Source organism: Cervus canadensis, chromosome 26 (assembly GCF_019320065.1).
Source record: "Cervus canadensis isolate Bull #8, Minnesota chromosome 26, ASM1932006v1, whole genome shotgun sequence".
NCBI classification, from domain to species: domain Eukaryota; kingdom Metazoa; phylum Chordata; class Mammalia; order Artiodactyla; family Cervidae; genus Cervus; species Cervus canadensis.
The window spans coordinates 22,021,804-22,034,179 of record NC_057411.1 but is presented as its reverse complement, the minus strand read 5'-3'; the positions used below and the strand labels follow the sequence as shown (position 1 = coordinate 22,034,179).

The 12,376-nt window shown below is 36.6% G+C and overlaps 1 protein-coding gene across 2 annotated transcripts in view; it reads left to right on the top strand.

Moving 5' to 3' along the window:
• LOC122428258 (UDP-glucuronosyltransferase 2C1-like) overlaps positions 1-4,887 on the top strand; it is a 32,526-nt gene extending 27,639 nt beyond the window's left edge. The window contains exon 6 of one of the 2 annotated variants that reach the window (XM_043448161.1): positions 4,345-4,887. In XM_043448161.1, the coding sequence (XP_043304096.1) occupies positions 4,345-4,624 (280 nt within the window). In that variant the 3' untranslated portion in view covers positions 4,625-4,887. The remainder of the gene's footprint in view (positions 1-4,344) is intronic. The other variant, XM_043448162.1, reaches the window with a different exon arrangement.
• The last annotated feature ends 7,489 nt before the right edge of the window (positions 4,888-12,376 follow it).

The following is a 12,376-nucleotide window of genomic DNA, read 5'->3' as shown; positions in this document are numbered from 1 at the left end:
CTAGACAACATATCAAAAAAACAGAGACATTACTTTTCCAACAAAGGTCCATCTCGTCAAAGCTATGGTTTTGCCAATAGTCATGGATGTGAGAGCTGGACCATCAAGAAAGCTGAGCACTGAAGAACTGATGCTTTTGAACTGTGGTGTTGGAGAAGACTCTTGACAGCTCCTTGGACTGCAAGGAGATCCACCCAGTCCATCCTAAAGGAAATAAATCCTGAATATCCATTGGAAGGACTAATGTTGAAGTTGAAACCCCAATCCAATGCAAAGAACTGACTAATTGGAAAAGATCCTGATGCTGAGCAAGATGGAAGGTGGGAGGAGAAGTGGATGACAGAGGATGAGATGGTTCGATGGCATCACCAACTTGATGGACAGGAGTTTGAGCAAGCTCTGGAGATTGGTGATCTACAGGGAACCTGGTGTGCTGCAGTCCATGAGCAAAGAGTCAGACATGAGTGAGCAACTGAAATGAACTGAACTCTTTATATTCTTGCCACCTCTTCTTAATATCTTCTGCTTCTGTTAGGTCCATACCATTTCTGTCCTTTATTGTGCTCATCTTTTCTTGAAATATTTCCTTTGTATCTCTAGTTTTCTTGAAATCTCAAATCTTTCCCTTTCTATTGCTTTCCTCTATTTCTTTGCATTGACCACATAGGAAGGCTATCTTATCTTTCCTTGCTATTCTTTGAAACTTTGCATTGAGATAGATATTTGTTTCCTTTTCTCCTTTGCATTTTGCTTCTCTTCTTTTCTCAGCTATTTGTAAGGCTTTCTCAGGCAACCATTTTCCCTTCTACAGTTATTTTTCTTGGGGTTGGTTCTGATCACGGCCTCCTGTACAATGTTATAAACCTCTATCCATAGTTCTTCATGCACTCTGTCTATCTGATCTAATCCCTTGAATTCATTTGCCACTTCCACTGTATAATTGTAAGGAATTTGATTTAGGTCATATCTGAATGGTCTACTGTTTTTCCCTCCTTATTTAATGTAAATCTGAATTTGGCAATAAGGAGTTAATGATCACAGTCAGCTCCTGGTCTTGTTTTTGCTGACTGTATAGAGTTTCTTCATCCTCAACTTCAAATAATATAATCAATCCGATTTTGGGATTGACTATCTCTACACATTGACCACGTATAGAGTCATTTCTTGTGTTGTTGGAGGAGGGTGGTGTTTGCTACGACCAGTGCATGTTCTTGACAAAACTCTGTTAGCCTTTGCCATGCTTCATTTTGTACCCCAAGGCCAAAATTATCTGTTACTCTAGGTGTTTCTTCTTCCTATTTTTGCATTCTAGTCCCCTATGATGAAAAGGACATCTTTCTTTGGTGTTAGTCCTAGAAAGTCTTGTAGGTTTTCATAGAGCTGTTCAACTTCAGTTTCTTCAGCATTAGTAGCTGGTGCAAAGATTTGGATTGCTGTGATATCAAATCGTTTGCTTTGGAAATGAATAAAGGTCATTCTGTCATTTTTGCAATTGTTTCCAAGTACTGCATTTTGGATTCTTTTGCTGATTGTGAGGGCTACTCCATTTCTTCTAAGGGATTCTTGCCCATAGTATTAGATGCAATGGTCATCTGAACTAAATTCGCACATTCTGGTCCATTTTAGTTCACTGATTCCTAAAATGTTGATGTTCACTCTTGCCATCTCCTGTTTGACCACTTCCAATATGTCTTGATTCATGGACCCAACATTCCAGGTTCCTATGCAATATTGCTCTTTATAGCAACAGACTTTACTTTCACTACCAGAGGCATCCAAAAATGGGTGTCATTTCTGCTTTGGGTCAGACTCTTCATTCCTTCTGGGACTATTTCTCTGCTCTTCTCCAGTAACATTTTGGACACCTACTGACATGGAGGGTGCATCTTTTGGTGTCATATCTTTTTGCCTTTTCATACTATTTATGAGATTCTCAAGGCAAAATGCTGAAGTGGTTTGCCATCCCCTTCTCCAGTACAATAATGTGAATCCCCCATATGTATGTATATATATATATATATATATATATATATATATAAAATCCCCTCCTTCTTGAGCCTTCCTCCGACTGCCACCCCATCCCACAATTTTGTGTTTTGTGGCAATCTCTTGGGTATATTCAAGTCTTTTCGACCCCATGGACTGCAGCCTGCTAGGCTCCTCTGTTGATAGGACTTTCCAGGGAATAATACTGGCATGGATTGCCGTTTCCTTCTCCAGAGGATCTCACTGACCCAGGGATTGAATGTGCATCTCCTGCTCTCCTGAATTGGCAGGGAGATTCTTTAGCACTGAGCCACCTAGGAAGCCCCAAAGTACTAGGCTGAGCTCTCTGTGTTATACGGCAAATTCTACTGGCTATCTACTCTACACATGATAGTATATATAAGTTAGTGCTACTTCTTCCATTTGTCCAACTGTGTCCCATCCCTTGCTGTGTACACAAGCCTGTCCTCTACAGCTGCATTTCTATTCCTACCTTACAAATGGGGTTATAAATGCAATTTTTTCCCTAGGTTACAATATTAATAAACGATATTTATTTCTATCCTTGTGACTCACTTCACTCTGTAAAACAGGCTGTGGGTTCTATCAGATTTCTTTGCTATATTATCAGTACAATGCTATCAAAGCTTACAACCTAAACATCTTGCCCATGACCACAATTTCCAATATCATTGAGCATTAATTTCATATTTATATGGATTTAATGAACCAATTTGTGTTTCAATAGAGTATTTTATTGACTTTTTATCTGATAAATATTTTCTTTCTGTATCTGTCTTGGAATTTCTGCTGCTATTGTTTGTTTTCCTGAGATGTATTCAGAAGTACTTATTCCTTAAATTCTTGTGTATTAAAAAAGGCCTGCTTTGGTTGTTTAAACTAAGGGGCAACAGGGCTTTGTTTACTTTTTTCTGGTTTACAGTTCCCGCCCTCAAAACTTTTTGCATGCTTTCCCATGATTTTCTACTATTTAATGTTCTGTATTCTTTATCAGTGATGATTGCACTTTGGTGTGGGTGAATAACCTCCCTCCTTCACAAACCCAAGGAAATCTTGCTTCTAAGTCAGCCATTCAAAGCCTTCGACCAAAACCCTGGTGTGGTCTTCTGTTCCTTGACAGAAGTTAGAAGGGTTAGTATTCTAGGTATCGGCATCCTTCCATCTCATCACTGCAGGTACAGCCCTCTGTTGTTGTAGTACAGGTGTTCAGTGTGTCTACTCTTTGTGACTTGTGTCTACTGTTTGTGTCTACTCTTTGCATGAAATGCAGCACACCAGTCCTCCCTGTTCCTCACCATCTCCCAGAGTTTGCCCAAGTTCATGCTCATTTTCAGTGATGCCATCCAACTGTCTCATCCTCTGATGCCCTCTTCTCTTTCTTCCCTCAATATTTCCCAGCACTGTGGACTTTCCCAGTGAGTTGTCTATTCTCATCAGATGACCAAAATACTGGAGTTTCAGCATCAACATCAGTCCTTCCAGTGAATATTCAGGGTTGATCTCCCTTAAGATTGACTGGTTTGATCTCCTTGCTATCCAAGGGACTTTCAGGAGTCTTCTCCAGAACCACAGTTGAAGGCATCAGTTATTTGGCAATCTGACTTCTTTATGGTTCAACTCTCAAAATGGTATGGGACCACTAGGAAAACCATATCCTTGACTATTCAGACCTTTGTTGTCAGAGTAATGTTTCAGCTTTTCAACACACAGCCCTCTTTAGCGTGAGGCAAAAATGCCAGCATCTATTCAGTCTCAGGCCCTATTTCTTGCCTAGAGGATCACATGAAGCTTTCTTGCTTTCATCCGAAATGTCAGGACCATGAAGATCACATACTGAAATCATTTCCTGTTACTGCTGATGTCTCATTAATACTGACACTCCAGATCAAACCTGGGGAAGAGTGAAGGGGTGAGGAAAGGATTCCTTTTTCATTGACCTTCCCCTCCATGCTGCTTCCTACACTATCATGTTCCCACTACCACACTCAGCAAGTTAGACCAAAATTCTGTATTCTCAAGCTACATATACTATTAATCCATTCCTATTTCTGTACTTTAAGAATGCTATTTTCAATTGAAAATTATTTTCTCTCCTACCTCCAATAATTGCTGAGACTCTAAAGCATCCAAGAGATTCCAGCCAGTGGACCATCATATCTAGAAATATCTCAAGAGGAAACAAAATCTCATATGCTTTTCATATTCTTGGTGATATAAATTATGATACAACTTATCATATAATTAATTATGCAATATATTTTTATAATATATAACTGTTTCAGGTATACCATGTCCTTAACAAACTTTACAGGTTGTTATTTATATATTCAATTTTAGCTATAAAGAGAACGCTATGAAGTTATCAAGAATTCACCATGATCAGCCTGTGAAACCCCTGGACCGAGCAGTCTTCTGGGTTGAGTTTGTCATGCGTCACAAAGGAGCCAAGCACCTTCGCCCAGCCTTCCATGACCTCACCTGGTACCAGCACCACTCTTTGGATGTGATTGGCTTCCTGCTAGCTTGTGTGGCAACTGTTGCATTCCTGGTCACTAAATGTTGCCTGTTTTGTTGCTGGAAGTTTGGTAAGACCGTAAAGAAGAAAAAGAGAGAGTAGTTTTCTTCTGCCTTATTTTTTTATTTTTTTTAAACAGTTGGGCTAGAAACCTTGACAGAGTCCATCTGAATAATCCAGCCACTGATTTGAAAAGATTTCTCTCCTTTTCTTCTGGGTTCTTGTCCAATCTTCAACTTATCAAGACAAAAATCAAAGACTCACTCCAGAAATAAGCCACATGATTCAGTATTAATGTTTAAAGTAATCTATTCTTTAAAAAGATATGATAAATGAATAAACACATGGAAATTGTTACCATTAAAGACTTAGTGCTTTCCTTTATTCATTGCTTTTAGTTCAACCAGTTGAGTGCTGATGAGGCCTCAGGAATATAATGATTAATTCTATTTCCATATTGATCAGGATGAATATTTATTAAATATCTGACATAATTTTGGGTTCAATACTCAATAATTATTTCATGTTCTCTAAAAGAACTATACAAAAACTAATGCAGAACACACTCTATCCAGAGCTTCCTTGCCAGTCAGGAATATCAGAAGCCTGATAAAATTTCTACTCTGCTGTAAATCACATTTTACACGGTCAATTTCCTTCCATATCACACATTAGACTTTGTGCCCCTTGGAATACAAAACACTGTTTTTTTGTTTTTCAAAGACTATCCTTCATTTGGATATTAATAATGATAATACTTCATTTGTATTGTAAGACTCCTTGGCTTCAGAGAACTAGCTGATTATTGTACATTTTCATGGTTATTGGTATGATGGAGCAAAGTAAATGACTGGGATTTAATGCCCACTCTTTTAAACTAACTTAAGTACAATAAGGCTGTATATTGTCATTCTGCTTATTTAACTATATGCAGAGTGCATCATCTGAAATGCTGGCCTGGATGAATCACAAGCAGGAATCAAGATTGCCACAGAAATATCAACCTCAGGTGATACCAGATGATACCTCTCTAATGACAGAAAGTAAAAAGGAACTAAAGGGCCTTCTGATGAGGGTAAAACAGGGAAAAGCTGGCTTAAAGCTGAGCATTAAAAAAAAAAAAAAAGAAAGAAAGAAAGAAAATCATGGCATCTGGTCCCATCATTTCATGGCAAATAGAAAGAGGAAAAGTGGAAACAGTGCTTTCTTGTCCTCCAAAATCACTGTGGATGGTGACTGTAGCCATGAAATTAAAAGACACTTGCTCCTCAGAAGAAAAGCTATGACAAACCTAGACAGTGTGTTAAAAAACAGAGATACCACTTTACAGACAAAGCTCCATGTACTCAAATTTATCCCTTTTCCTGTATATTTGTGATAGCTGGACCATAAAGAAAGCCCAGCAGTGAAGAATTGATGCCTTAAAATTGTAGTGCTGGAGAAGACTCTTGAGGGTCCCTTCGACTGCAAAGAGATGAAACCAGTCAATACTAAAGGAAATCAACTGTGAATATTCACTGGAAGGACTGATGCTGCCTATGAATCTCCAATACTTTGGCCACCTTATGAGAAGAGCTGATTCATTGGGGAAGACTCTACTTTTGAGAAAGATGGAGGGCAAAAGAAGAAGGAAGTGGCAGAGGATGAGACGGTTAGATAGCATCACTGACTCATGGACATAAATTTGAGAAAACGCTGGGAGATAATGAGGGCTTCCCTAGTGGCTTACTGGTAAAGAATCTGCCTACCAATGCAGAAGGCACTCATTTGATCCCTGGCCCAGGAAGATCCCCCAGAGGAAGAAATGGCAACCCAGTCCAGTATTCTTGCCTGGGAAATCCAATAGACAGAGGAGCCTGACAGGATACAGTCCAGGGGATCGCAAAGAGTTGGACATGACTTAGCAACTAAACAACAACTGGGAGACAGTGAAGGACAGAAGAGACTGGTGTGCTGTGGTCCATGGTGTTACACAGAGTCAGATGCCAACAACTACATAAAAAATTTACTTAATTGAATCCTACATTAATTGTACTTACAATATAAATATTTGCAAAGAATAAAAAAAAAAACTATTTAGAGTTGCACTGCAGATACTTTGGACAGAAAATGCACTCCTCATAAAAGCTGTTTTCTTTGGGGATGATTTCTTCTTCAGAAATTCAGGAGTTAATCCATTTCTTTCTTTTACTTTGTCTCAATATTTCTCCTGATCCTCTCATGAGCTGTACTGTGACTACTATACTAAGCACAAGCAACTAGGCGTCTTACTAACTAGCTTCTGCCTAAAATCTGCTGCATATATGAAGACATAAATTGAATTTTAATAAAAATAAACATGTCTCTAAAAAGAGAATATTCTTTTTTTCCTTTCTCCTCTAATCCTATAGGTGAATATCGGGAGTTCTAACCATGATTTTGTCTTGAAATTCCACCAAATTCTCCATTAAAAAAAAAAAAAAAAAGAAAACAGAACTCTTCCTTTCTTTTCTAAAAGTCTATCTCCAATATGCTTGCCAATAATTTGCCCTTAATGTCAAAAAAGTTATTCAGTCTAACTCAGATGATGTTATGTGTTAACCAAGTTCAGTAAATGATTCACCATAAACTTTGACATCTATAAATCAAGTTAAATAGACCTAAAATAACTAAATACAAATGCAAGTCTATCAAATATAAAAACAGAACAAATATAACACTATCAGAATAAACATAAATGATTTGGGCAATTATCTGTCTTTTACAGATATGAGAACAAGGTAATCATAATTTATTATTAGTTGGAGAATTAACTGTAAAGAAATATAGAAGCTGAAAATATATTTTCTGAATTTTATGAGGCTTTGTATAATTAAATAATTATATTATTTTAAGGAATAGAACTTAAAAATGCAAGCAGTGATGTTACTGGTTTAAAGATATAATGCATGTAATTAAAGCAATAATACACCATAAACCTAAATCATATATTAGCAATATGATAATGTCCTTTCCTATACTAGTCTTTAAATCATAGTTTAATCTTTGGTCAATTTATGCCAAACTCAAGATATATTTTCACTTTTTATCAATATGCAATGATGTTAACATGAAGGAGTTTAAGTAACTCAGGATTTAGATACCTTATTTCTGAGTTTCCTGAGTTTATTTAAAATGATTACTCTGACAACTAAATGCATATATTCTATCTTGTAGAGACCAAAGCTTTCTTAAACCATAATATTTACCTATTTGTATCATCTATATATCATTATGGGGCTTCCCAGGTGGTGTCAGTGGTAAAGAACTTGTCTGCCAATGCAGGAGACATAAAAGACATGGGTATGATCCCTGGGACAGGAAGATTCCCTAGAGGAGGGCCTGGCAATCCACTGCAGTATTTTTGCCTGGAGAATCCCATGGACTGGGGAGCCTGGCTGGCTACAGTCCATAAGGGTGCAAAGACTCAGATATAACTGAAGAGACTTAGCACATCTATACATGATTAAAATCATTTTATTAAAAATCTTATAATAATGTTAAGTATGCAAAGGCTAAAGCATTGTTACATGTTACATTTTCCCAGTTTAAGTGCTAATAAACATTTCTTTTGGAGTTTGATGACCTCTGCCTCTCATAGTTGAAATAACTTATTTAAAATATCTTTTAAACTACTTAACAATTCATATGTGATTATATTATGAAATCCTGCTCAAGTTTTTCTGGATCATGATAATCTAAAATACTAGTAGGTAGATGCAAGTTTTTCTTGTTCATGTGTGTACATTCATATATATATGAACACAGAGTCAGGTTCTATATGTTATAAACAAAATATTATTCATGCAGTGTTATGCTTTGATTATTAAATTTACTTGCCTTTATGACAAGGGAAGGGTTTGTTTCTATTATGTTCTATATATTTTACCAAAGATAATAAGGTACCTGCCTACTGAAATCTAACATATTGCCTAAATTAATGGGAGTATTAATGGTAATATTCTAAATGGTAATAGAGTTGGGATTTAGAAGGATCTGCTGCCTATGGAGCAGAAAACATAAGTTCTGCAGTGTACATGAATTGCTATCTACCATTTTCTGCTTGTCAATTTTATTTTTTCCCCAGGTTCTTTGCCTCTGAATCTCATTCCAGCTCTACCATGGTTCGATATTCTTGCTCTAAACTGCCATATAGACAGAAATTCTAATTCTCATTGTCAGTTACTGCAACTCAATTTCTTTCCAAAAAATAGTCCTTCATATATTTAGATGTAATTCCGTCATATATGATATCAACAATCCATATGACACCATGAAATTCAAACATCTGCCTTTCACAGTTAATGCAATATTCAGATGTAAACCATTATTCTTCACGGAGGGAAGCCACCCCAGCCATGTAAGAGCCCTCCATAATGATGCACATCTCAGCAAGAATCAACAAGTCTTCCTTCCCATCCATAGTGAAAAGTTTAATTCCATGTGTATAATATTTCATAAAAAAAGGTTATTTCTACAAGCTATCTATAGTGGTTGAGAAATTTTGTTTTAGGAGCTATAAATACTTCCATTTCCTCAGTACTCAACAAAATATAAAATCTGTTTAAATCTGAACTCATAATGACAGATAGTGAAGAGGACGTAAAGAGCCTCTTAATGAAGGTGGAAGAGTGAAAAAGGCAGCTTAAAACTCAACATTCAAAAAAATCTAGGATCATGGCATCCAGTCCCAACACTTCATGGCAAATAGATGGGGAAAAAGTGGAAACAGTGACATATTTCATTTTCTTGGGCTGGAAAATCACTGCAGACCATGACTGCAGCCACGAAGTTAAATGATGATTGTTCCTTGAGAGGAAAGCTATGACATATCTGATGGTAGTTGTGGTTTAGGTACTAAGTTGTGTCTGTCTCTTGCAACCCCATGCCAGGCTCCTCTGTCCATGGAATTCTCCAAGTGAGTTTACAGGAGTGGGTTGCTAGTCCTTCTCCAGGGTGTCTTCCTGACACAGGGATTGAACCTAGGTCTCCTGCATTGCAGGCAGATTGTTTACCAACTGCACCATGAAGGAGGCCCATGACAAACCTAAACAGAACATTAAAAAGTGGAGACATCACTTTGCTGACAAAGGTCTCTATAGTCAAGGTTATGGTTTTTCCAGCAGTCATGTATGAATGTGATATTTGGAACATAAAGAAGGCTGAATGCTGAAGAATAAATGCTTTCTAACTGTAGTGCTGGTGAAGATTCTTGAGAATCCATTGGACAGCAAAGAGATCATATCAATCAATCCTAAAGGAAATCAACCCTGAATATTCATTGGAAGGATTGATGCAGAAGCTGAACCTCAAATACTTTGGCCACCTGATGTGAAGAGCTGACTCTTTGGAAAGTTTGAAGGCAAGAGGAGTATGGAGTGAAAGAAGATGAGATGGTTGATTGGCATCACTGAATCAGTGGACATGAGTTTGAGCAAAGTCCATGAGATAGTGAACAACAGTGATGCCTGGCATGGTGCAATTCATGGGGTTGCAAGGAGTCAGACACACTGCTTGACTGGAAAACAATGTCACTTCACACCATTCAGAATGGCTATCATCAAAAAATCTACAAGCAATAAAAGCTGGAGAGAGAATGAAGAAAAGGGAGCCTTCTTGTACTGTTGGTTTGAATGCAAATTGGTATAGCCACCATGGAGAACCATAAAGATGTTTTTTTAAATACTAAAAATAGAACTACCATAAGATTAGCAATTCCAAACTGGCCATGTACTCTAAGAAAACCATATGTGAAAAAGATATGTGCACCTCAAATGTCATTGCAGCACTATTCAATACAATAGCCAAAAAATGAAAGCAACATAAATGTCCATCAGCAGATGAATGGATAAAGAAGGTGTGGCACATAAATACAATGGAATATTACTCAACCATAAAAAGACATGAAATTGGATCATTTGTAGAGATGTGGATGGACCTGGAGCATGTCATACAGAGTTAACTAAGTCATAAAGAGAAAAAATGAATAACATATATTAATGCATACATGTGGAATCTAAAAAAAAGGTACAGATTAATCTATTTTCAGGGCAAGGGTAGAGATGCAGACATAGAGTACAGACATGTGGTCTTGGGAGGGGGGATGAGCTGGGAGATTGGGTTTGACGTATATACCCTACCATGTGCAAAATAGATAAATGGTAGGAACCTGCTGTATAGTGTAGGGAGCCCTGCCTGGTGCTCTTTGATGACTCAGATGGTGGGATGGGGTTTCACAAAGAGGTCCAAGAGGGAGGGTACATATGTATACATACAGCTGATCACTTTGTTGTACAACAGAAACTAACACAACAATGTAAAGCAACAATACACCAATAAAAGATCTGGAAAAACAACAAAACTATCACTGTTTATGGAAAACATGATACTATACATAGAAAATCCTAAAGATGATGTGCAAAATTACTAGATATCATGAATGAATTTGATAAGTAAACAGGATACAAAATTAATACGGAAATTTGTTGCATTTCTATACACCAGCAATGAATGAACAGAAAGAAAAAAAAATCCCCATTACCATTTCATCAAAAAGAATAAAATATCTAGGAGTAATCCTACCAAGGAAGCAAAAGATCTGTGCTCTGAACAGGATAAGACCCTGATGAAATAAATCAAAGATGACACAATCAGATGGAAAGATATACCATAGTCTTGAATTGGAAGAATCAATATTATCAAAATTTCTACAGTACTCAAGGCAATCTACAGATTCAATGTAATCCCTATGAAATTACCAAGGTTATTTTTTATAAACTAACACAATTTTAAGAAAAATTTTAGAGACACAAAGACCCTGAATGGTGAAAGCAATTTTGAGAAAGAAAAAGAGAGGTGGAGAAATAAGGTCTCCCAGACTACCCCACAAAGCTATAGTCATCAAGACAGTATGGTACTGGCACAAAACAGATTTTGATCACTGGAACAGTATAGAAAGTCAAGAAATAAACCCACAGACCTATCATCAATTAAACTCTAACTGTGGAGAAAAAACAGGATCTTCAACAGGAGGTGCTGGGAAAACTAGAAAGACATACGTAAAGGAATGAAAGTAGAACATAATTTAACATCATACACAAAAATTAACTCAAAATGGATTAAAGACCTAAATGTAAGACCAAACATCAAAACATTCTTTGATTAAATTACAATGATATCCTTTCTGATGCATTTCCAAGAGCGTTGGAAATGAAAACAAAACTAACAAATGGGATCAAATTAAACTCAAAAGCTGTTGCACAGCAAAGCAGAACATAAGCAAAATAGGAAGGCAGCACTCAGAGTGGGAAAAAAATATTTACAGATGAAGAAATTGACAAGGGATTAATCTCCAAAATATTGCATCAACACAGATAGACCTGGAAGTTATCATACTAACTGAATAAGGAATATAGAGAAAGATAACTATCATTGCCTCTATGTGCAATCTAAAAAAAATTAAAAAAGAAATTATTTACAAAACAAAAACAGACACACACTAAAAACAAACTTATGGTTACAAAATGGGCGAGGTAGGGGGAGCAATAAATTGGGAGTTTGGATTAGCAGATATAGACTACTATATTTAAAATAGTTGAATCAAGGACTTACTATACTTACTATAAAGCACAGGAAATTCTGCTCAATACTCTACAGCAACATAAATGTGAAAAGAATTTTGAAAAGAGAAGATTATATATATATATATATCTTATATATTATATATATATATATAACTGAATAACTTTGCTGTACGCCTGAAACTAAAGCATTGTTAATCAACTGTAATGCAATATAAAGTTAAAATTAAAAATGAAATATATCTCTTTGCCTTAG